The sequence below is a fragment of the Andrena cerasifolii genome, chromosome 3, assembly GCF_050908995.1.
Source record: "Andrena cerasifolii isolate SP2316 chromosome 3, iyAndCera1_principal, whole genome shotgun sequence".
Classification (NCBI taxonomy): domain Eukaryota; kingdom Metazoa; phylum Arthropoda; class Insecta; order Hymenoptera; family Andrenidae; genus Andrena; species Andrena cerasifolii.
In genome coordinates, this window is record NC_135120.1 from 20,073,999 (window position 1) to 20,098,018 (window position 24,020).

Here is a 24,020-nt window from a genome sequence, read left to right on the forward strand (position 1 = left end):
GAGCGGAGAATCGGATTCAACAGTTATTCAGTGCATTCTCCTTATTAATCTCCTAAAATCTATAAAACAGAGATCAACTTAGAAAGAGATATCAGCTTGATACTGGGTATTAGTATTGGTTTTTGAAGCTTGGCCCCGTGTAAACTCACATCGGTTCGCTACCATGCTTTACGCGCCCGCGAGCGGGCGCGCGCCCCCCGCCCCAAACTAACCCAAAACCAATACTAATACCCAGTATCAAGCTGATATCTCTTTCTAAGTTGATCTCTGTTTTATAGATTTTAGGAGATTAATAAGGAGAATGCACTGAATAACTGTTGAATCCGATTCTCCGCTCTGTCGGTAAGATAGAGAATGACATTGAAATGGTAAAAAAAAAATTTTCGAGTCGCCAAAAATCCTTCTCGCAAACGTTATTTTTATGCAAAATGAAGCTATTTGCAAAATTTCAGCCCAATCGGGTTTGACCGGTTTTCGGAAGTATAGCCCAGACCAGTACAGTATCTCCTCGTTACAGGCTCGATTTGGTGTACGCGATACGGACTTTTCGCTATCCCCACCACTTCTGCCTCACTCTTATCGGGCGATAGCGAGAGCGAGATGGAACGAGAGTGAGCGAGAGGCACTGAAAGCGAGCGAGGACGGTACGAGACGCTCGCTGCGCACGCAGTGTTCCATCTCGCTCCCCCCTTCGGCCAGAAAGAAGCGAGAAACGAACATGTTAAAAAACGGTATCTCTGGGAACTAATAGAACCTAATTACGGAAGTCGGTAAAGTTAGTAAAGGAAAAAGCATTAACGATGCGTTTACAGTGTAAATCGGCCTGTTTCCGCGTTCGCTTACAAGCTCCAGTGAGTACCAACAATATTTAGCTTAACAAATTGAGAAAAAGGTTTCCTGCACGGTTGGTCAGCTTGCACAATGCGGTGATATTCATTGCTTACTTCAGTTCAGTCTCTGTTAATAAGTCCGCTGAAACGTGGTGCTGCTTTCCAAAATGCAGGTCCCAGCGATTTTTATGGAATTACCCTTAGAAGACCAGGTAAGAAATAACTCTGTTATATTAGACAATTTCCTATTTACGATTCTGCCAGTAAAGTTTTCTAACACATTGCAATCTGTATTTAGTAACTTAACCATCTGTAGGATACAGGTTACATTAAATGTCTCCTAAATTTATTAATTTTGCCATTAATTCCTTTTCTTGTAATTGTTCTGTTCAGATAAACACTTTGCAATACTTGTTTGTCTTTAGGCACAGGAACTAAGGGTGTACTTTAAAAGCTTGGGTGCTGAGATCAGTGAAGAGAAATCTCCCAAAGGCATAGAGGATGATTTACACAAAATTATTGGTGTGTGCGAAGCATGTTTTAAAGAAGGGAATGAGAGTGAAATAGAAACTGTTTTAAATGACATTGTTTCTATTATGATAGTAGTAAGTATTGTACGTTCCGAAATATCAAAGAACTTTATATACTTTAATAACCTAAGGTTGATAAGTTCTATTACATACTTTGTCATAGATCCCGACCGAACGAGCAGAGAACTTGATATTAGCGTTTTGCGAGAAGCTGACAAAAGCTCCTGGCTACAAACTTGGTTTCGTATGCCTCAAAGCGTAAGTCGACATAAACAGCTTAAATCTTATTAACATCTCCGTTCGATAAACATAATTTAAAACTGTTTCAGGTTATGGTTATTGTTCCAATCTCTTTGCGATGATTCTCCAATGAGATATCACGTCTATTATCACATAGTTCAAATCGCTCGTAACGTAGATCAAGTGAAAGCAGTGTACGGCGGAGTAAATCAGTTGAAGCAACAATTCGCGTCATTCCCACCGTCAAACGAGCAGATGCAAAAGCTACTTCGGTTACTTCACGAAGTACTTTTGAGCTGCAAACAGGGGTAGCTGAAATGTTTATTTTATAAAACGTAATGTAACAAAGCGATACATTTAACGAGAACTGAAATTATACTTATTTATATCAGAGAACAGGCTGCCGCAGTTATGGTAGAGCTGCTGGGCACTTATACGGCTGAAAATGCCTCTGCGGCTAGAGAAGACGCGCAGCGTTGCATTTTAGCCGCACTGGCAGATCCGAATACATTCCTTCTTGATCCGCTGTTAGCGTTAAAACCTGTAAAATTCTTAGAAGGAGAACTGATTCATGATTTACTTCTTGTATTTGTGAAAGACAAGCTACCCGAGTATCTACATTTTTATCAACATCATAAGGAGTTTGTAGAACACCAACTTGGTACGTAAGCTTTTTCCCTGAGAACACCAAATTTCACTATGAGAAGATCGATGTATTATATGCTCGCTTTCTAGGATTAAATCACGAACAGAATATGAAAAAGATGAGGTTACTAACGTTTATGCAGCTGGCGGAGACAAACCCTGAAATGTCGTTCGACACTATACAGGAGGAATTGCAAATTAACGAAGATGAAGTTGAAAGCTTCATTATTGATGGTAGGTTCTTAGAATACGACGTCTAAACTTTATTTCCCCTACATAAATAAAACTGACCTCCAGACTTTATTGTAAGAATGGGGGACAACGTATGCAGGGTACATAAAAGAATCAGTACTGGCTTAGTAAAACTTCACTTTCACTAAGTTATCGAAGTATTCGACATTTATAATACACATTTATAATTTCCGAAGTACGAGTGTATAATAATGCTATATTTCAGTACTGAAAACAAAGCTCGTCAGGGCTCGTATGGACCAAGCCGGTCGCAAAGTTCTCATTTCAAGTACCATGCACAGAACGTTTGGTCGGCCACAGTGGATGCAACTGCGCGATTTACTTGCAGCCTGGAAAGCAAATTTAAGTGCCGTGCAAGAGGGCATGAAATCTGTAGCTGCCGCACAAATCGAACTCGCTGTAAAAAATAAACCCATCATCAACCATTGATAAATTTCACGTTGTGTATACGAAACTCGTAACTTGCGTATGGAAAAACGAAATGCAAACTGAACATTTTTTAATTAATTCATATTTTTACCTGAATAAATAAATGTGCCGTCACTGCAGTATTATGTTTGTAACTAAATTAATCACATAATTAAAAAATGGTGATGAAAGATTATTTACGAAATTTGTAGCTCTATCGCATGACATTCTAAGATCGTATGATATATTCTTTATTTCTAAGTAAAAATTGCAAGAATAATAGTACTCCGCGTCCAATTCTTTAAAAAATGGTGTGATTTTGCTTGAGAATTACTTTCGACACGCGGTAAAGATTTTTTATACCGTTCCTCTTACAAAATAGAAAAGAATGTTGAAATTCGGTAAATTCTACAGTGTAAATGAGATTGAAATAAAAGCACCGATAATACAATCACGCACCGTTTCACTTCCTTCCTTTCATATAGCAACATTTTATTTTTGTTAATCAGTTTTATATGTGACATAAAGGTTTATCATCGAAGCATTTCTTACATCTTACAATTTGACAAATAGAACGTTCATATAATATAATTTCATAACCGTGCATTACATGATTAGAAAAGCCATGTATTTTTTGTACTGATCCGCCTTATTATTCGTTTCTAATCTGTAGCTTGTTGCTTATCACATGATACTGTTAATGAGTACAAAAATTACAAATCTTAACGGACTAACATTAGAAGTCTATAAAAAAGTACCACAGCGATCGTTTCAAGCAAATGTATAATGTAAAAGTAAAGTAAAAATACCTATTGTAATGTTTATCAACATATAACGTACACAGAGATGTACGTAAATCACTTTCTGTCTATTAATGTTTTACATACATTTCCGGATACTGACATGTACTGTTCTAAGCTCGCCTTATATAGGTTTATGAAAATAATGTGTAAACAAAAATATTACCTGTTAACGTAATATTACTTTCCACTGATAACTGAACTAGGGGTCGTCAATTAGTCAAAAACTGGATACAAAACACATATCGATAAACACACTAAATCACATAGCGAATATGACGTGACGTAAATAACAATAATTGAAAAAGCATAAAATTACATGAGAAATGCATAATTCTTTAATGCGATAAGAAATTGGCGTTCCTAAAGAAAGGGACAAACATGTAGAATTAACGTAGCGTAGTGAAACATTATATACCTACGAGTGCAGTGTTTAACAGTAATTTGTTTTTCGAGTTATTGACATAATTTTATGAGTTCTTCTACACCTAATGATAATAGTGTGTTGTAAAAATAATAGCTATCGTAGTAAAATTATCGTTTCAATCGCTTACTTACTAATTGATACATAAGAAACTTTCTTTGTTGTCCCTTAATTTGTTCCTAGTACAATTTTCCTCCAGATATGGCATCATAAATCTCACGTTGCTCTGAGTTTCGAAATCTAAATACTTCATTAAATGAAACGTAATAAATTCTGTAGCACACTTATAATATAGCCTCAAGCATATACACGTATAAAAATCTTTCCTTATAAAGTAACTCGAGAACTAACAAAGCCAAGATTCGAAACAATGCTTTACTTTAGAATGTATTCAAAATATCAATAATTCTATAGACCTTTACGTTTATTCTGCCTTTGCATACATCAATCTCCTGTAGCAATCACTGAAAGACAAATTACGGATAATAGGTACTTTATATATATATATATATTGTTTTTTTAACATAAATTCATTTCTCTTTCTTTAAAATTGTTGCAAAGTCAGATTTGAGTGGAGAAACGAGGACGTGGCAAGTCTCCAAATACTGTATCACCATGAACGCTCTTAGCTAGAGCTTTAATCGAGGCTCGAATATTATGTGGATCGTGTGGATCTCTCGAGAACTGAAATACCATTTTAAACGTTTTAATAAGAAACGTTATTTTATAATATTAGTATACATCAATATACCATTTAAAACGTCATACAATTAAGTTGATTACAATTCGTATTATGAGATGCAAGTTAGTAGTATGTATGTATATCTGTACCTGATCGTCATCCTGATCTTGAACTGTTCTACGTACGAACGAAGGGAAGGATGGAACACTAACTGGCAACGACTTAGCTAACGTAGGATGTCCACCTCTCTGTCCCCTTGGCATGTGAATCCCTTCATCTTGACCTGAATCTGAGCACAATATTAATGGCATCATTCAACTTTGTTATACGCGCAGTAAAATTCGTATAAACTGAGAGTTTAAACTAACCATCTGTGTCAGATCCTTCTTCCGAAGATTGAACTTGGTCGGTAGTAAGAGTGTCTTCCATCCCTTCTAGAGGAAATAAAGCTTCCGTGTCGAAGCTGCCTGTTCCTTTAGTGTACACGTATAGGCGGTCATTCTTATCTATATTACCATTCTACGAAACATTAATCAGACGTTTTCTATTGGACATTTAGAGTTACCAACGACTATGCGCTCAAATATGTAGCTCACTTACAAGAAGATTAGGGGAACTACTAGCACCTTCTTCGCGCTTAACATTAGGAGTAGTAATAATCTTCGTCTCATTCGATACTACTTGCGATGTTGCGTTTACATTATTAGTTGCGGAGGTAGTTATACTGGTTGTAAAACTATCTGGGGTTGTAGGAGGAGTTTCTATATTATTTGTTAATCTAGCTGCTTCTTCGCCGCTGCATATTATCCTGAAGAACAGGTAGAAGATATAGATTTAAAAGTATAATCCCAAATCGACTGGATGCGCAATTGCATTATTGATTTGTATGTAAGACCTTGTTAACAATCTATGCTCATTATGAGCTCTCTCGCGGAACTGTTCTAGTAATTGATATTGTTTTGCAGTGAAGGCACGAATTTTATCTTCTATTTCTGCAGACAACCGTTGGACAGATTCTTCAAGCTGCTGTTGGAGACCACCCAAAGCCACTTGTACGTTGTTGGGTAACTCGGACACTGGATAGATAAAATACACCATATTATAATAAATATATATCTGACAGAGATCGAAGCACATCTTTGTCTTCTAAACGAATTATACTCGATTAGTTAAGTTGTATAATTATGGGCCAATTTACCAGAGAATTTGGTAGGCTGCTGACGGTAATCGAGTTCGTCCAAAGTGTTATGAGCAATTATTATTCTAAATACTGGACTATAATCTGGATTGGATTTTAACTTGTTTATCTCTTCAGGCAAAGTCTATAACAAACAGAATTATATAAGAAAAATATATGTAAAAAAAAGTTGGGATTAATAACATAAAATTCGTATTTAATTTTGTAGTTACATATTTTTTCTACACTGTAATGCATGAATTAATCATCGAACTTCGCATACTTCGCATATTGTACTATATTCTTTAAGAATCATAATATACACCACGAATACATAAATGTCCGAACAAACCAATTTCTCTACTCTCTCCTACTGCAAAATAGAATTTTATACTCACAACGAGATCACTATTAATAAGGACTAAAGCAGCACCATATTCTCTATGTACAGCATGAGTGTACACAGAGCAATTGTAACAACGGTGAATGACCCATGATCCAACGTTTCTTATCTCCACTAAACCTGGTTGTTCCTTAGTAATACCTTCCAATTCAGACACCGTTGCAAGATTCTGTTTAGAATAAACATTTCTAATAAAAAAAATTGCGAGCAACTGTACATTCTACTAATTCTAAAAGAAAGTGATGTCATTCAGGTATGAAAATGCTGGTTGCCTTTTAAATTATAAGTTATTCTTAAAGTGAAAGTTTTATGTACATAAAAGAAAGAAGGAGAAAGAAAAATATCTGACCTGGCAAAAGAAACCATCAGTCTGTTCCTGAAGTGTCAATTCAATATCATCAATGTTGACCTTTTGCAGTTCAGTGCCCCTGGATTTTATGGACACGTTCAAACATTTGCATACAATATGCATCTTACACAATCGGTATACACTGTTTTCTGAAAGAAATTCGAGAAACTCAAGCACACAGTTTCGCGATGCCGGGACTCGTACACCGTACATACACAGATCAGTTAATTCTCCTGGTGGTATGGAAACAATATTCCCGAAATGGCTATGCTCGTCGTAAAGCTTCTAATGTTCGAAATTTGAATCAACCGAAGGCTTCGACGGATAATTAGAACGAAACAATAGAAAGTATGAAACAATAGAGTTCGGCTTAAGGAGTAGCTGCCGCAACACTGTACGTTCGCGGTGTTGTTAAATTTCAAATCGTGTGTCGAGGCTGTGTTCGATTAAGCAGAACACTGCTACAGAGAGATATTTATTTTCGTAGAGAGCCGAAACGCTTCGGCTATGGATTCGCTGGTGTTTCCGAGTCGACTACCGTCCAATCCGTTCCGTCGGCTAATTCATACACTGTTGACAGACACGCATACTCCGAGCCAAGTAAACGAATTACCGAAGGGAGCTCAGTGGCGAATATATTTGCTTCTAAGAGTTCGTTTTCACCGTATACGGAGGTAGTTTTGAATATTAATAATCGTATAGCTCGTGCGAACTGTCCCGAATGATTCGTTACAGTTTTATTAAATGATAAATTCCTACATTTCTTGGCTACAACGCGCGTATTTACAAGTATTTCGGAAAATCTTCGGAGGCTCTACTAAAAATAAACACTGATTTATAGGTGCGTGCAGATGCGTACGTGATCACCCCAGACAAAAACATACTTGCCTTGCTAGTCAATTGACCGACTTTTACCATATGACATCGGAATTCAATGGTGTGCGAACACACGAGTATGTACATGCACACACACACACACCACGCACGCGCGCGCGTACACAGTATCCACGCACGTTCGACGCAAGGTTACTTGAAATTACACACGCGATATATAATTTTCGTCTAACATATTCGATAATTTCTATTTCATTTTATACTTGTCAATAATGTAGAATACATTCGTATGTAATGAACGAGTGATTTTACGACACTTTAAGAATATATCTTTTGACTAAAACTAAGGACTGTATATTATATGCAGATTTTATTTTTCATGTATATTTACTAGTATTTTCTATGAATATTCAAGACTCAAAGTAGGCGGGAATGCTATTTTCAAGATATTCCGTTCAATTCTTCTTTCTAAATGTAGGAAGTGTAATATATAAAACGAAGCGCCACGCGAATCCATGATTTTCGAATATATTAAGGATATGCAGGCATTTGTATAAAAACACATCTCTATTTGTAAACGAAACAATCTTGTATTCTTTTTTTAAACAACATTATATTGCGGAGATAACATTCATTATGTATATTATTTTACAGAGATATGGATATTGTATATTATCTGTATAATAATAATACTGTCCGAACATATTATATTTGTAACAGGATTATATACATGTTTCTTTTATCATAAAATTTTTATCTGTACATAACAGAATATAAAACGATATTATAATGCAACTATCGGAATGTTAGTTGAATAAAATGGAACAAGCAACAGAAGTGTATATGAAAATATTTGTTAGTTTCATACTCGGGTGCGAAGGCATTCTTGTTTCCACTTGAAATACTCATTAAATCGTATCGCAGCGTACCTATAAATTATTATACCGAATGATATAAAATATTTTCGTAAAGATACTAGTACAATAACAGTTACAAGGAAGGACAAGTGACTGTTCCTATACATTTAGTATCTACAATTTTTCTGTATATTATACATAGAGATACTTACTCTAGAAAATCAAAGTCGATTGTCGAATGCTCACTCTGTATAAGTCCCCAACAACCCCAAAAAAAGTGTGACAAAAGAACAAATTTATTTACTTGTATATACAGTAAATTAATTTCATTTTCAGGTACATAGTTTACATTATTGTATTCCTGAAGATATATGCTTAGCCATGCTTTCTGCAGCTCTCCTTCAGGGTACAAAGAATAATCAGGATTATCAATACCTACAATAATTTTCATGTTATTAGTTCAATAAATAATCACTTTCAGCGTAGAAATCAGAAAATATCGCTTGCAAAATAATATTTAAGTATATAATTATAAATTACCAGCAAATTCGGCAAAATGATTAGCTATATCGAAAGCTTGATAATTATAAGCGGTATATTCAAAGTCGATAAAAGTAACAGTGTTTTCTTTCTCATTGTAAATCACATTTCCTAGAAGTAAATCATTGTGAGCAAAAACAACATTGCTATTTAGATCTTCGAGCTCCGCCTTTAAGAGCTGATAATTCTGTTTTAACACGGTAAATGGTTTTATAAGTTTCTCGAATCTGAAAGTGAGAATGATCACAATTTGTCGAACAGTTTGAAGCGTGCGGTTCCTAAATGTTCATAATACGTTACCTGGCTTGTTTGGAATCGTCGGAAAACTCTTTTGGCATGATCTCCATAAACTTTTCTACTTTGCCCCAAATGCATGCTTCTTTGGAAATATCATTGCTATCGGGTTTAAGTTTATGCATCTGCGCCATTCTCTTGGCGATTAAAGTATATACATTGGGGTTCTTTACTGTTTCTGTTGTAAGCGTAGTACCTTCGATAAACTGGTAAGCTAAACCATTATTAAACGTGGCGTAAATGGAATGTGTAAAACCCGCTTTATTTAATATCTGTGGGATACGTAAATATACTTTTCGTTACCTGGATCCATTCTCATTAACGCAACAATATATATTCCGACGTATGTATACTTACTCGAATGTTTCTTGTTTCATCTTTACGATTGATTAGCAAATCTGTTTTGTGCCCATAAACTCTGACCAAAACCATCTCATTGTAATGCCCGAAACACCACACTCCTATAAGTTTATTCGTGATCCCATCTGTAAATATCTGAAAATAAAATTGAATGTAATAGCAATCTACATAGTTTATCTTCTACAAGTGCTACTTATTATAAATCATTGTTATCAGTAGAATGAAATCTGAACCGAGTACTACAAACTTGTTGTCAACAGATAAAGCCAGATATTACATAAGCTATACATTGACCTCAAATTCTCCATAATCATTAGTTTACTACTATCATCTTCTTTGATAAATTCATTTTTATAGTATACTAGCTTTACTACATGGCTTCGCCCAAAATTTGGATTCTGATTTTATAAAAAAATATTGTTTTTTAGGTTTTTTTTTTGGCGAAAATAGTCACATTCATCTGGATTAGTCAGCAATAATGAGCTGAGGCACATTCCATGATTCCAGAGTTTATCGTTCGAAAGTGTTTAGGCGACAGACAAACACACAAACATATAGAAGCTTTCTGCTTTATATATTAAGATTGAAAAATAAGAAACCTAAGTATTAACATTTACGATAGATATTTAATTACAACTTGTACTTCAAGTGTACTTCAGTTGACGATTAATAGAAAGCATGTTTCTAGCTGCATAATAAATTCAGATAAATATAAATATATATATGCACATATATAAAATTTTCATAGGAGCATATATTATTTTTCACAAAATTTCTTACCTTAAAATGCAGTTTGTCCAAAGGCCATGTAGGCCTGATTTTCTTAATTATCTCTTTGGCGCCATCGACAATCTCATTTTCATCTATCGTTATATCAAAATATGGCTCTTCACATATTTGGTCCATGAATAAAATTTATCTGTAAACATAGATATTTCTGTTGTGTTACCACTATAATTAAATAAGTGGAATGTTATGTACGCATTATTTTTCTAATGGCAAAAATATTTAGAAATGTGAGTAATATCTTTTGTTACAGAGAATAGACGGTGTATTAATGTTGACAACACATATAATTCACCACAATATTGGAATGTACCAGATATTTGTTACACACAGATGTCACCTGCTCTATGCAGCAGCAGTTCTACACGTTCTATGGTAACTGGAAGAGTTATATGTACTCCCACATGACACATACTGATAATGATTGATACAGTGATACTACACATAGCAAGAGACGGCTAGTGTAATACAAAGACCTTGAGTTCATTAATGCTGCCATATCCAACCAATTTCCACCCCCAGCGGAAATCATTATCTATTTGCAGGTTCGATACAACGATTTCACGTCGCATGCGCCTAAGTGCATATAGGAAAAACGAATGAAAAATACACCAGTCATTATTAGTCATTATTGGTCATTATAATGACTTTTTCCTGTATTTCGTACGTTCGTGCGTGCCTCCGACCAAGAAACATTTAACATCGCATTCTTTAAATAAATATTTATTGTAATATACATAGATCTATTTACAACTGAGAATAAAGCATTATTAATATGTTTGTTAGAAATGATTTGCCGAAAACCATAAAGCCTCTACTTTTATATCGGATACGTCATATTTTATGAATTACTTGTAGCCTACAAATAATGAGAAATTGTAGCCAATACTTTGCAAAGAATTATTGCTGTACAGTTTAACTGCGAACAAATGTTTCATAAACAAGTATACGACAATCGGCTGGATCATCGTCAATATTTATATTTGCAAAACATTGAAATAACGCACCATTGATTTCTTCTTTCCTTATTAGGCCAATAAATGACGGGAACTGTTACTCCTGGAAGGTTGTAAAACTGTAGCAATTGAATGGCGCCTAATTTAATTGTATTAACGGAAGTATTAACAAATATCAAACTTAAGACTAGTGAAATACTGCGACATGCATAATTTTTCAACGTAATGACATTAATTTATTAAATTATAGAAGCGCAAACTATGTGTATGTCCATTTCTTATATTTTTTTGTTGCCTTTTTTGCGATCTGTTATGGAAACAAAATGTGCACTGTCAATTTGAAATCTTATGGAGAGCTATACCAGATATAGTACATTGAGGGTCATAAATGTCCCTAAATGTCTATAACCGTAATCTTCTTCTTTCTTTCTATCGTACTTTAATTTCATATTATTTCAGGTTCAATTAGTGTTCTCCTGTGAAATGATAACTGGAAATTCGAAACTTGTGCACAGCACTGTATATTTCGAATGTAAACCATCGTTGATCATTTACTTTCACTGATCACTAACTTCAGATCGAATATCCTTTGCAATTAATTTGGCGCCTAGAACAAGTACGGACCGCGATTCGGTATTTGTGAAAAGAGTACTGATAATTAATCAGGACAGTATATTGTTTTACAGAATTAAATACCATAAACTAGACTATATGTGTTTTAACCGTTTTAATTTATATTTTTATGCGTTTATGTCACATTAATTTATCTTATGAACATACTATGTAAACGTTTTTCTGCCGAATATTAACAATGACATTGTATCGTATTTGTTGAAAAGTTCTGCGACAACAAGAAATGTGCATTTATAAAAGAATTTCAATCGTCTCCAGTGATAATCTAACGGTATATCGAATATAGCATTCCACTCATGTTTGCGAATCACATAGTAGCAAATAAATGTACACAATTTTCCATTTACCAAATATTTACGCATTTTCAGGATAACAAGGTATTTTTCTGACAGCCAACTTATCAAGAAAATGTCAAAGAGAATTCCAATCAGTCGCAATGAAATACAGCCTACGTTTATGGGTTTCCTTGAGCGGATTAAAAATAAACAGAACGTAAAATCCAGGTATGAAAAACACATTCATAAGATAAATGACGTATAATAAGATAAGATTAATGACGTAGAATGCTATGCGTGTTTAAAGTGTGTAATATAATTAAAAGTTAAGCATTATATGCGATATAACCTATTTATTTTATTTAGACTTTGTTCTAATGAGAATTATCGAGATATTCCTTATTGTAAAGAAACGATGGTAACAGTTTGTTTTTACAGCACTCCAAAATCAACACATACAGATTTACAACTCGATAAGAGTTTGGGGGCGCAGAACAACTATGAATCTCGTAATAATATGAAATTGGAAACGAAAGCTAGAACATCCATTATATCTCTCGTAAGAAAACATTTCATTATTTATGAGGAACATTATAGAGGTCAATATTTTACGGTGTTTAACCTGTTTTAGGATAGCTCCGAAGAGTCAGTACTTTACGGTGCTAGCAAACCTCCTGACGGTACAAATAGTTGTAATTTAAAGGAAGATTTAGTTGAAAATGATGAATGTGAGCTGAAATTTCCTAAGTCCCGAAATGCAGAGAAATCAAGATTTCAATTTCTTCAATCGTCGGATAGCGAAGATAATATCGGAATAAAACCATCTTTGAGTTTAAATAGGAGGAACAGAATTTTGGATGATAGTAAAGAAGAATTGGAGTCAGATCAAATTTCTTCATCTATGAAAAACGAGAATTATTCGCATCTTACTATAAGTTCGCAACTAACTCCCGAAAGTAATGCCTCTAAAACAGAAACAGAAGAAAAAAAAATAATAGATAGCGACGGTCCAAAAACGCCAAAGAAATGTTTGAAAACTAGGAAGAAAGAAAACATTGTGATATCTGACTCTGATAGTAGTCCAAATTGTAAGAGCAGTCTGAAACGGAGTCCTAGAAAAGAATGGGTGGGGCCAGATTTTAAATTGAACTTGAAATCTTTAGGCTTAGGAAAGCAGCTAGATCCTTGGATACAATCTGCGAAAGGCCGACCTATTATGTCTTCAATACCTGTAAGTGGTCTATCGAAACATTTATTGTGGTTGTATTAGATGCGTAAAATATTAATGCTGTATTAATTTCAACGCCATTACGCTAGTTGCTTGCAAATAATTCAATCGTTTCTAGGTCACGAAAGATAAATTGGAAGACAGATATAAGCAGTTGAAAGATTTCCAAATAGAAATTCTTGAAAAATTTTACGCCACGTTGGATCAAATTCCATTGCCCGTTTTAGAAAAGTTTCCAAACTTCAACGCACAGACATTTCAAGATTTGAAAATTTTATATCAACATGCTAAAGCGAAAACACGCTTGGTTGAAACGAAGCTAGTTCACGCTAAAGTTGATGCAAGCCGAGTATCTGCAGATGAAAAGCCATGTGAAATGACACATAGTTCTGCAAATAACTCTGTATTACCAAAAACAACAGGGACATTAAACCAGCAGTCAATATTAAGTATCTCAGATGATAGTTTTCATTTTTCTAATTCAAATTTGGCTGATACAGACTCGAATAGTTACTATGCAGTTGAAACAAGAAGCACAGCTCCAGTAGCAAGAAGGGAATTTGATCAACCGTTACAGAAAAAGAACGAACTGCAAGTAACAGAACAGAACGACAGTATGAGTTTAAGTTATTCGCCACTTACCAGTAGATCAAGCGAATCTGCAGTTCAAGGGAAAAAGAGTACATTTCAGTTGAAAAGACCAATTAAAGCTACTGTGGGTATACAAGTTTCTAAACAGATTGGAGAAATATGGAAAAAAGAAGAAAAATCTAAAGCTATCAGTGCTACTGCGGCAGCTTCTAGTCTCGATGTACATACAACTGCTAACAGTCTCTACAAACCAGGAAGAGTTGAAGTAAATAAAAGTACGTTATTTACTGCACAGGAAAAGAAAGAGAATCTACAATTCTATGAAAATTTAGGAGACGAAAGCATTCAAAATAATTGGAATGATATGCTGAATACGCATGGTAAATCAGATAAAACATTTTAGTCCCATTTAGAAATATTATAAGCTATATGTTTATTCATTTATTGTAGACGATAGCTCATATTCTGAAGAAATAGTTGAGTGTTTAACCCAAGAACTTGAACTGTTTCCTGCATTAAGTAAAGAGTCTAATATAAAGTTTAATGCATCAGGTAAATTTCGATTATAAAATCAGCTTATTTTCTTTTGTTTCTGTATATATTTATTATTCTTTATTTAAACATGTAGGCTTTGGAGCGTTGTCGACACAAAACGTAAACAACACGGAAGATGAGAAAGGAAAGAAGTTAGGTAAAAAAAACATTCAAATCGGTGTTTTTACTGGAAATTACAAAAACGACGGTGTCAGTGGCGAATTTGATGGTTTAACATACTCACATTCACGAGAAATGTTAAAGGTAAAACATTGTATTCGTTGTTTCTCCAAAATAATGAATTTCTAACGTCTTACAAGAATCTGTTTTAATTTTACATAACAATACCATTTCTTTCTATACTTTTAGGTTTTTAGGCAAAAATTTGGGTTGTATTCATTTAGACCGAATCAATTGCAAGCAATTAACGCTGCGCTTTTGGGGTTCGACTGTTTTGTTTTGATGCCAACTGGAGGAGGGAAATCATTATGTTATCAACTGCCAGCACTTTTGTTACCTGGAGTAACGATTGTCATTTCTCCATTGAAAAGTCTTATCCTTGATCAAGTTCAAAAACTCACATCTCTCGATGTAAATGTTTTTTCAAATATCCTACATAATTGTGTTGATTATCCCTCGGGTACAAACTAATGGCAAATTTTGCGCAGATTCCGGCGGCGCATATGTCTAGCGCACAAACAGACACTCAGGCGGAAGGGATATACAGGGAACTTTCGAAAAGAGAACCAGCGCTCAAATTACTTTATGTAACGCCAGAAAAAATATCTGCATCCCAGAAATTGTGCAATATTTTAACCACGTTGTACGAGAGAGACTTATTAGGGAGATTTGTTATTGACGAAGCACATTGCGTAAGTCAGTGGGGTCACGATTTCCGACCCGACTACAAAAAATTAAAGGTTCTCAGAGAAAATTATCCTAGAGTGCCAACAATTGCTTTAACAGCAACCGCCACGCCAAGGGTTAGAACTGATATATTGCATCAATTAGGGCTCACTAAACCAAAATGGTACGTAATTGTGTTAGTGCCAATCGTGCCATTTATTATACCGAAGAATTTGTGTCTCTGTCCTCCAGGTTCATGTCAAGCTTTAATAGGCCTAATTTAAGATATAGCATAATCGCAAAGAAGGGGAAAAATTGTTCGGATGAAGTGATAGCTATGATAAAAGCGAAATATAAGAATGATTGCGGGATTGTTTACTGTCTATCTCGTAAAGATTGCGACGATTATGCCGCGCAAATGAAGGGGAATGGCATCAGAGCGCTAAGCTATCACGCTGGACTTTCCGATACTAATAGAAGTGATACTCAGGGTCGATGGATCTCAGAAGAAGTACAAATACTTCGTTAATTAATACTTGTGACATTTATTCGCGTACGCATGATTATACAACATATCGAATTTCAGATAAAAGTTGTCTGTGCAACGATAGCATTTGGAATGGGCATTGACAAACCAAATGTTCGTTTTGTAATCCACGCAGCGCTTCCAAAATCGATTGAAGGCTACTATCAAGAAAGTGGACGCGCTGGTCGCGACGGAGAAATTGCAGACTGTATTTTATTCTATAATTACGCTGACATGCATAGAATAAGAAAGATGATTGAAATGGACAATGCAAGTCCTGCTGTAGTAAAAACTCATATGGATAATTTGTTTAAAATGGTATCGTTTTCGGAAAACAAAACGGATTGTCGTAGAGCAATACAACTTAATTATTTTGGCGAAATATTCGATCGGGAACAATGCGTCGCTAATAAAGCAACGTCGTGTGATAATTGCAGAAGTAAAGTAAGTGAAATTTAAGACGATATATTCCCTGCCCATTAAAATTGCTCTATATATAAATGTTTTGTTAAATTTTATAAATTTTTTTAGGACGATTTTACTATGTTAGATGCGACAGAACAGGCGAAACAAATTATGAAGGGTGTTCGTGACATGAATCAAATGAGAAACTGTAAACTTACACTAGTACTTCTTGTAGATATATTTAAAGGAAGTGATCTGAAGAAAATTAGAGACTCAGGTAGGAAAAAAAAATTGTTACACGATACATGTATAATTGTGTTATGTAGCATGGAATATGATTAATTAATAATCTTCAAGGCCTCAATAAGCATGCTTTGTATGGTGCCGGAAGATCGTGGAATAGGAGCGACATAGAACGTTTGCTACATCACATGGTACTTAAAGAATATTTGCAAGAGCATATGTACATTAATAAGGAAATTGCTTGCGCCTATGTAAGAATTGGTTCAAATGCTAGCGAACTTATGACGAAAAAGGATGTGAAGGTAGGAACTATGTATATTCTAAATGTACGAACATCGAACTTTATTTTAAGTGTAATGTAAATGCGATATATTTATATTGTTCTTACAACAGGTCGTAATCCCTATGAGATCATCTAACAGCAGTGTTACTGCAGTGGCAACGGTGTCTGCAGTTCCACAGAAGATTGATAAAGTTGTTTCGGAATTACAGGACCGTTGTTACAAAGAACTGATGGAAATAATAAAAGGAATTGCTGGAGCACTCGATATTTCAGCGTCCTCGGTTATGAATATGATAGCAATCAGAGCAATGAGTCAAAAGCTTCCAGAAAACGAGGAAGCGATGCTACAAATACCGCACGTTACTAAAGCGAATTTCGTGAAATACGGAAAAGCTTTGTTAGATATTACACAAAAATATGCAGCAGAAAAAAATGGTAAAATTCGAATAAAGATTTCAGGCGATTTAATTATAAATAGGTGAACTCCTTAAATATTATAAGAGATTATTACTTGAATGAGCTTCGTCATTTTTAGAACTATTAAGCCAAGAAGATGCAGTGAGTGACGACGACGATGAAAACGATACGTGGGATACTGCTTCTACTTCAACTGGTAAATATTCCAACAGAGGTGGAGGTAGAAAGCGTAAAAGCAGAGGCAATTATCGAAATACTGCTAAAAAGTTCAAACGAACTACATCAAAGTAAGATACGCATACATATTTTACGTACTTGGTGTGTTTCCTGCTTTTAATCTATTATATATTGACAGTACACGGAGAGGAAAAACTACAGCAAAAGCGAAATCCACAACTTCGAGTAGAGGTCCTGGGCTCGTAAATTTTACTCAAAAGAAGGAATATATGTCAAACCCACAGAGGTATATGCAAATCGGTTGACACACTTCTTCGTGTTATATATATATATATTTGTAATTGTAAATGTGTGATGTAAAAATTGATTATTTTATGTAACTTATGATCCATATCGCGGAAAATTGGCATTTCTGCCATTTTATAACTCAATAATGTAACAGTATTATGGATCATTTTTGTAAAAAATATTTGCGTAACTTATGTATATATATGATGTTTTGTAATAAAGTGATTTATTTTAATAGTAATTTTAAGAATTGTGAAAATCTTTTCAAGTACATCGCAGATTAATTTATATAGATTTATTCAAATTATATTTACAATAAGTATTCACATATCTATATACATACCCGCAGGAAATATATTCATTATTAAGGTAAATAAATAATATTTCATTCTGCTAGTACAACTTTGTGTTTAATAGAACTACCAATTAAAAACCGAAATGGAAAGTAATTAAATACTTCGGCGCTCATAATGCTGGTTGCATTATTCTCTCTTGACGGTCCTCATTCTTTATATGTTTCTTTAATAAATCCATAACTTCATTATCGAATTCAGACGGAGTAGGCTTTGCGCCTGTAGCCCAGTAAAATATATCCCAATCGTTTGATGGCAAATTTATGAGACGATCGTACAATTGTAGTTGTTTATCATCAAAGTCATTTAAATATTTCTTGGCAAATGTGCTTAAAAGTAGACCATTTTCTAACATACCCCGCTTACGGGACTGATAAATTAGCCTGCAATTAAAGCATTACAATATTCTGAAGTTACCACTTTATGTTCATGAATGCCATTATTAATACCTAGCTCTCTTAACATTTGTGTTCTCTTGATCGCGTTCAACGTACGGCGGTATACTAGGTTCGTGACCCTGTGGATGAATTATGTCTTCACATTCATCTTTACATCTTGAGCAACTCGTTGAAACACTTCTTACCACCAGTGGTGGTTTAACCTTATATTTACATTGACACGATATTAATTATTTCATTCAATATACAACAGCGTAGTTTTAATTTGACACGCTATATTTTTCTACTTACTACCGATGCGAGAGATTTCACAAAAATATTCATTCTTGTCACCTTATCTTCGACGTTTCAGAAGTGTAGCGAAATGGCTATATGCTCATAATATTAGGAGTTTTGTACGCTGCATTTAGGACAGCTCGTGACAGCTTGTGTTACTATATAAATATATCGATGTTTCTGTTAGCTATGTTACTCTCAATTACTTGCTAATATCTGCTTTTGCTTATTGTATTCATTTTAAGCTGATATTTGTTTGTATGCATAAATTGTCAGAATTTTTCTCTCTGTTATATATAGCTGACTTGTAATGTCATTAAAACAAATATTTCTTAGGTCAAACATAACCTAAGCTTATTAGTATGTTGAAAACAGCATCTATATATATATAAATAAATACTAATTGTATTCATTCTAGTCAATTAGAAGTGAAATAAATAAATCTATATAATGTGAAATTTCTGTAATGGAGAGACGGTTTCATTTTTTATAAGAAAATACTCATTCATTTTAATGATCAATTTAAATAAATAGTTCGAAATGTGTTTATGTTTGATGTATTTAATTGTGTGATTAACATTTCATGATTATTGCTTTAAAGCTAATCGTTATACTAATATATAATTCATTGTAACTGATAATCATGTATGAAGAAAGAAGTAAACATAAGAACTTGAAGCATCAAAATGAAACTTTTTCTACATCATTAGAAGGCATTGATTCAGTCCTTTCTATGGATGACACAGTATTACAAAAATTAGAAACTGGTGACGATAGCAAGAGAATATCTTCTAGCAGTCATAATATACACGAAGAGACTTTAAACAGTCTTAAGCACGAGTGGAGCATTTGTGATATATTTGAAGTGCATGAAAATGCTGAGAAGTTGCAATCCGCTGAAGATAATAAAGAAAACTTACGAAGAAATATTGCTGAAAAGAATGCCTTAAATGTTTCATGTAACGTACCTAGCGAGGAAAATAATCAGTGGCAAGATGAGACGTTTATGAATCAAGTATTTACACAACTGGATTCCCCCGATAGAAGAGACAATGTTTTGCGATGTCCCACTCAGGTTGTTCATTTTTTAATGAAACTTCAGTCAAAGTATCCTAAAGGCAGCACAGTTTTCTCGATCACATTTTATTTCTAGGTCTTGATTAACGACTCTGAAAATTATATGGAAGAAACAGATCTCACGCAAATCATAGATACAATGTATATGTCAGGAACTAATCAGCAGAACGCGAATTTACTAAAAAGAAACATACGTGATTGTGCCAATAATATTCCAAACAAAATGTGCTGTTTAAACGACAATGAAGTAAATAAACAGTGTATAAACATGCACAATCATTCGGCAGAAAATTGTACGTTTTATGGTTTACCGGACAGAGTAAAGCAACTTTTCTTAAAACTCAGGGGTATTGACACACTTTACAGTAAGTATTTTTCCCATTAATTCAATGACGTGCATGTTGTAATAATAAACAAGCTCTATTTATTCGCTATATACTCAAAAATTGTCTGATTCTTTTAGAATGGCAAGATGAGTGTTTAAATCTGGATGCAATAAAGAGGAGAAAGAATTTAATTTATGCTCTTCCAACAAGCGGAGGCAAAACATTGGTTGCAGAAATATTAATGTTAAAAGAACTTATCTGCAATAAGAGAAATGCAATATTTATACTGCCATTTGTTGCTATAGTACAAGAGAAAGTCCGTATTAGTATTACTGAATTGCGATGTAACAAATCCTTATACAATAATTTGTTTAATAATCAGTCACTACAAAGCATGCTTTTATTTACCATTTGTAGGTCCAAGCGATGGCACCATTCGCATTGGAATTAAATTTTCTAATTGAGGAATATGCAGCGTCGAAAGGAATTTACCCACCGAAGAAACGTCGTAAAAAGAACAGTATATACATGTGCACGATAGAAAAGGCATCAGGTTTAATAAATAGTTTAATAGATGAACACCGCTTGAATGAAGTAAGTAGAAACAGTAGAACGAGAAAGAAAGTTAATATTTAAATCTAATAATATCGGCGATCGAATGATACTATAATACTGTTACTGTGAAATATTTTAGATTGGTATTATAGTTGTGGACGAGTTGCATCTACTTGGTGAAAGCGGAGGAAGAGGTGCTACGTTGGAAGTTCTTTTAACAAAAACATTATATGTTAATGGTGAGAGAAATGTAGGAACATAGCATACATCGTTTACATATATTTGTAAATAATTTATTAATCCCTGTTGCAGAGAATATTCATACTGTTGGAATGAGCGCAACAATAGGCAATTTAGACGAAATAGCAGAATTTTTAAACGCGGATTTGTACACCGGAAACTTTCGACCTGTCGAAATTAAGGAGTATGTGAAATGCGAGGATAATATTTGGTTGTTGGATACGAGAACAGAAGAATTGATGACAGATTTAAAGAAAATTAATTACAGAGTAAGTTTATATGTATCATGGAATGCTATCTTCATAAATTATTTGATATTTGGTTTTTAATTAATGGTTTGTTCAATAAGTATTCAAACGATGCAGCAATCATAGATCCGGATAGAATTGGGGGTTTAGTAATGGATGTTGTTCCACAAGATTCGTGTCTTATATTCTGTTCAAGCCGCAAGAATTGTGAAAATGTTGCTTTATTGTTGACTAGAGTTTTATTCAAGTGAGATATTTTTTTTATAATTCAAGCATTTCTAAGTGACCGTACTTATTATTATTTATTAAGTGTGCGAACATTTTTAGATCGCTGGAAAATATTAAAAAGGATGAGAAACAAAACTTATTGAACGCGCTTAAAACCGAAGAGGGCCTTTGCCCTGTTTTGCGCAGAACTATAAACTTTGGTGTAGCTTACCATCATTCTGGCCTTACATCCGAGGAGAGACGATTACTGGAAGATGCTTTTAGAACAGGGACTCTTAGCGTAATATGTTGTACGTCAACATTAGCAGCGGGAGTAAATTTACCCGCAAGAAGGGTATTCTGCTTATTTATGTATTCCTCTCTGGTATCAATAGTTACTCCTCCTTATAATGAAAAATATTGCAGGTAATATTAAGGAGTCCATACATTGGTAATCAGTTTATAAATTTAAGTAAATACAAGCAAATGATAGGAAGGGCCGGACGTGCTGGCATGGGAAATATTGGCGAAAGTATACTTATATGTAAAAATAACGAATTACCGAAAGTAATAATAATAACTATTCTACTACGGCATATTGCATGCGGAGAAAATACAATTGCTATATATTAATGTCTGTTATACAGGTAAAAACGCTTTTAATGTCCAAGATGGATGATTCTTTAAGTACACTACACGCGGACAAAGACAGAGGTATTAATAATTTAATTTTGAGTGCTACATTGTTTTCCATAGCAACAACTAGATCTGAATTACATAAGCTAGTAAAAAGGACGTTACTGAACATTCAGCAGCAGCGTTTAAGCGTGAATGTTAAACGAATTGCGGACGAAACATTGACTGAATTGTTAAAAAGTGGTGTCATAAAGGTAAAGAAAAAAGAAAAAAGTGTTGATGTGTACAAACCAAATGTAACTGTTGTTATGCCGTCACAAGATAACTGTCCTAACGCTAAGAGTACAGAGATAAAAGGAAAAAAAACAATAGTACTTACAAGCGAAACTAAATTGGAACTATGTGATCTGGGACGCGCGGCAATGAAGGGTATAACTAATTTGTTTGGTAAACAAATTAACAAAACACTTGCTTAGTCTTTATTATTACGATTATGTTTTCTTGTTACAGGTTCCATCAACATGCAGTCTGCATACTTGTTATATCAAGATTTGAAAAGAGCGCAGGAACATTTGGTCCTCGTTGATTATTTACACCTTTTATATCTTGTTACTCCATATGATATAGTGTTCCAAGTGAAACCAGTAGGATCAATTTATTACGATGTGGTAATTCTTCGTTATAACTTCGCTTAAAATTATACTCTTGCTAAGAATATTTTGTATTTAATATTTCTTTTAGGTGACTCAATTATCAGAGACACAAATGAAAACAGCAAGACTTCTTGGAATGAATGAGGTAACCATGGCCAAAATACGCGATGGTTTAATGCCTAAGGTAAAAAAGTGTATAAACTTGCCTTCTTTCATATTATATTCTTTTGTATATTTCAATTGCTTTGTGCATAATAGAATGTAGAACAAAGAGTGGTTCAAAGATTTTACATAACGTTAATATTATATGACTTGTGGACGCACCACGCAGTTTATACTGTAGCAGAAAAATATCAAGTGGACAGGGGTATTATACAAAATCTATTGAGTGCAGTATCGTCATTTGCATCCTCTGTAGTTCGCTTTTGCCAGGTTAGTTAATAAACTGTATGAATATTTGTGACTTAATATTTTGTAAAATTTTAAATATTTCAGGAGTTAGACGAGTTCTGGGCATTCAGAGATTTGTTAAATATGTTTAGCAAAAGATTATCTTATTGTTGTCCTTTGGAGTTAGAAGCATTGATGGAATTACCATTAGTGAAGATAGTAAGAAATTTGTGCTTATCACAGAAAAAGAATGTTTACGATGCATTTAAATTGTAATATTTTTTGTCACTAGGGTAGAGCACGCCAATTGTATAATGCCGGTTATAAAACAGTGCAGTCCATAACCAAGACGAGGGCAAAGGATTTGCAAGAAAGAATTTCATATTTAAGTATAAAAGCCGCGACAGAAATTATCGAAGGGGCTAAGGTAAATATATTCTAAACCAAGCTTTCCATGTTAGTGCATTTCTACTCACACCTTCGTTGCAATGTACAGCTGTTAATATTGGAAAAGATAGAAGATCTAAGAGATGAAGCTGAAGACATTTTGGACGGTATAGATATGAGTACTTTAAAAGAATTATGAATTCTGTAATCTTTTTGCTACATCACATGTATGAAACAATGATTTGTATAATATGGATACATTAATTATGAAGTTCCTGATTATATACATACACCAGATTTATGCGAATAAATTGCTCCATTTCGTTTCGTATAAGTGCGATGAAAATCCTTTTCTATTATCATAGATTTATTGCACATTGTGCCAAACAGACCAATGTGTTTCAAGAATATCACATTGTTTAAGCAGGCACATACAGAAACATCCAAAATGAGTTTGATGT

General features: G+C 34.1%; 5 protein-coding genes and 1 long non-coding RNA gene across 21 annotated transcripts; 3 read left to right on the forward strand and 3 right to left on the reverse strand.

Annotated features, from left to right (window-relative positions):
* The first annotated feature begins 892 nt into the window (after positions 1-892).
* Eif3m (eukaryotic translation initiation factor 3 subunit M) lies at positions 893-5,330 on the forward strand. 2 transcript variants are annotated; one of them, XM_076808079.1, is made up of 7 exons: positions 893-1,042; positions 1,256-1,444; positions 1,524-1,618; positions 1,690-1,908; positions 1,993-2,261; positions 2,336-2,479; positions 2,703-5,330. In XM_076808079.1, the coding sequence occupies exons 1-7, from the start codon at positions 998-1,000 to the stop codon at positions 2,924-2,926; spliced, it is 1,185 nt and encodes a 394-aa protein (XP_076664194.1). In that variant the 5' UTR covers positions 893-997; the 3' UTR covers positions 2,927-5,330. The 2 variants fall into 2 exon arrangements, with proteins under 2 accessions (XP_076664194.1, XP_076664195.1); XM_076808080.1 differs by having other exon boundaries at positions 1,256-1,435.
* On the reverse strand, positions 3,377-7,610 carry Pras40 (Proline-rich Akt substrate 40 kDa). 5 transcript variants are annotated; one of them, XR_013084804.1, is made up of 9 exons: positions 6,741-7,269; positions 6,387-6,560; positions 6,010-6,133; positions 5,707-5,887; positions 5,412-5,619; positions 5,180-5,330; positions 4,961-5,100; positions 4,264-4,813; positions 3,377-4,068 (listed from the first exon to the last, which is right to left on the reverse strand). XR_013084804.1 is itself a non-coding variant. In XM_076808077.1 (9 exons), the coding sequence occupies exons 2-9, from the start codon at positions 6,861-6,863 to the stop codon at positions 4,691-4,693; spliced, it is 1,224 nt and encodes a 407-aa protein (XP_076664192.1). In that variant the 5' UTR covers positions 6,864-6,889; positions 7,354-7,610; the 3' UTR covers positions 3,377-4,690. The 5 variants fall into 5 exon arrangements, 4 of the variants coding, with proteins under 4 accessions (XP_076664192.1, XP_076664190.1, XP_076664193.1 ...); XM_076808077.1 differs by adding an exon at positions 7,354-7,610 and having other exon boundaries at positions 3,377-4,813; positions 6,741-6,889; XM_076808075.1 differs by having other exon boundaries at positions 3,377-4,613; positions 4,688-4,813; positions 6,741-7,270.
* On the forward strand, positions 7,288-7,619 carry LOC143366776 (uncharacterized). The gene is made up of 2 exons (XR_013084809.1): positions 7,288-7,414; positions 7,582-7,619. It is a non-coding gene; the product is annotated as an uncharacterized LOC143366776 (long non-coding RNA).
* Positions 7,620-8,144: 525 nt separating this feature from the next.
* Eas (ethanolamine kinase 1) lies at positions 8,145-11,457 on the reverse strand. Of its 11 annotated transcripts, XM_076808088.1 has the most exons (8): positions 11,079-11,121; positions 10,888-10,987; positions 10,406-10,544; positions 9,623-9,760; positions 9,272-9,537; positions 8,972-9,198; positions 8,644-8,866; positions 8,145-8,503 (listed from the first exon to the last, which is right to left on the reverse strand). In XM_076808088.1, the coding sequence occupies exons 3-8, from the start codon at positions 10,529-10,531 to the stop codon at positions 8,437-8,439; spliced, it is 1,047 nt and encodes a 348-aa protein (XP_076664203.1). In that variant the 5' UTR covers positions 10,532-10,544; positions 10,888-10,987; positions 11,079-11,121; the 3' UTR covers positions 8,145-8,436. The 11 variants fall into 11 exon arrangements, with proteins under 11 accessions (XP_076664203.1, XP_076664207.1, XP_076664206.1 ...); XM_076808092.1 differs by lacking the exons at positions 10,888-10,987; positions 11,079-11,121 and adding an exon at positions 11,419-11,457; XM_076808091.1 differs by lacking the exons at positions 10,888-10,987; positions 11,079-11,121 and adding an exon at positions 11,301-11,411.
* A 501-nt stretch (positions 11,458-11,958) lies between these two features.
* Positions 11,959-23,893, forward strand: Blm (Bloom syndrome helicase). The gene is made up of 32 exons (XM_076808927.1): positions 11,959-12,271; positions 12,369-12,503; positions 12,714-12,834; positions 12,907-13,506; positions 13,622-14,474; positions 14,545-14,646; positions 14,723-14,892; positions 14,998-15,219; positions 15,297-15,658; positions 15,727-15,985; positions 16,061-16,444; positions 16,532-16,682; positions 16,763-16,950; positions 17,042-17,366; positions 17,467-17,635; positions 17,704-17,827; positions 19,478-19,915; positions 19,994-20,282; positions 20,381-20,559; positions 20,661-20,837; positions 20,938-21,037; positions 21,111-21,307; positions 21,388-21,533; positions 21,614-21,848; positions 21,920-22,060; positions 22,141-22,558; positions 22,640-22,797; positions 22,871-22,966; positions 23,041-23,214; positions 23,278-23,391; positions 23,465-23,599; positions 23,669-23,893. Exons 2-32 carry the CDS (start codon positions 12,409-12,411, stop codon positions 23,756-23,758), a joined length of 7,212 nt encoding a protein of 2,403 aa, XP_076665042.1. The 5' UTR covers positions 11,959-12,271; positions 12,369-12,408; the 3' UTR covers positions 23,759-23,893.
* LOC143366766 (succinate dehydrogenase assembly factor 2, mitochondrial) lies at positions 18,094-19,128 on the reverse strand. Its single transcript, XM_076808126.1, has 3 exons — positions 18,856-19,128; positions 18,616-18,767; positions 18,094-18,549 (listed from the first exon to the last, which is right to left on the reverse strand). The coding sequence occupies exons 1-3, from the start codon at positions 18,886-18,888 to the stop codon at positions 18,279-18,281; spliced, it is 456 nt and encodes a 151-aa protein (XP_076664241.1). The 5' UTR covers positions 18,889-19,128; the 3' UTR covers positions 18,094-18,278.
* Positions 23,894-24,020: the final 127 nt, after the last annotated feature.

Bases quoted from the DNA above. Each gene is read 5' to 3' on its own strand.
- Eif3m (XM_076808079.1), top strand. From the start codon at position 998: ATGCAGGTCCCAGCGATTTTTATGGAATTACCCTTAGAAGACCAG. The intron at 1,043-1,255 runs GTAAGAAATAAC...GTTTGTCTTTAG, and splicing joins AATTACCCTTAGAAGACCAG to GCACAGGAACTAAGGGTGTA. The intron at 1,445-1,523 runs GTACGTTCCGAA...ACTTTGTCATAG, and splicing joins TTATGATAGTAGTAAGTATT to ATCCCGACCGAACGAGCAGA.
- LOC143366766 (XM_076808126.1), bottom strand. From the start codon at position 18,888: ATGAATATTTTTGTGAAATCTCTCGCATCGGTA. The intron at 18,768-18,855 runs GTAAGTAGAAAA...TGTAAATATAAG, and splicing joins TGAAATCTCTCGCATCGGTA to GTTAAACCACCACTGGTGGT. The intron at 18,550-18,615 runs GTATTAATAATG...CTTTAATTGCAG, and splicing joins ACAAATGTTAAGAGAGCTAG to GCTAATTTATCAGTCCCGTA.
- Eas (XM_076808092.1), bottom strand. From the start codon at position 10,531: ATGGACCAAATATGTGAAGAGCCATATTTTGATATAACGATAGATGAA. The intron at 9,538-9,622 runs GTAAGTATACAT...CGTATCCCACAG, and splicing joins ATGAAACAAGAAACATTCGA to ATATTAAATAAAGCGGGTTT. The intron at 8,504-8,643 runs GTAAGTATCTCT...AATAATTTATAG, and splicing joins ATCGACTTTGATTTTCTAGA to GTACGCTGCGATACGATTTA.
- Pras40 (XM_076808075.1), bottom strand. From the start codon at position 6,953: ATGTACGGTGTACGAGTCCCGGCATCGCGAAACTGTGTGCTTGAGTTT. The intron at 6,561-6,740 runs GTCAGATATTTT...TATTCTAAACAG, and splicing joins CTGATGGTTTCTTTTGCCAG to AATCTTGCAACGGTGTCTGA. The intron at 5,331-5,411 runs GTAAGTGAGCTA...AATGTTTCGTAG, and splicing joins GTAGTTCCCCTAATCTTCTT to AATGGTAATATAGATAAGAA.
- Blm (XM_076808927.1), top strand. From the start codon at position 12,409: ATGTCAAAGAGAATTCCAATCAGTCGCAATGAAATACAGCCTACGTTT. The intron at 15,659-15,726 runs GTACGTAATTGT...TCTGTCCTCCAG, and splicing joins GGGCTCACTAAACCAAAATG to GTTCATGTCAAGCTTTAATA. The intron at 17,636-17,703 runs GTAAGATACGCA...ATATATTGACAG, and splicing joins TTCAAACGAACTACATCAAA to TACACGGAGAGGAAAAACTA.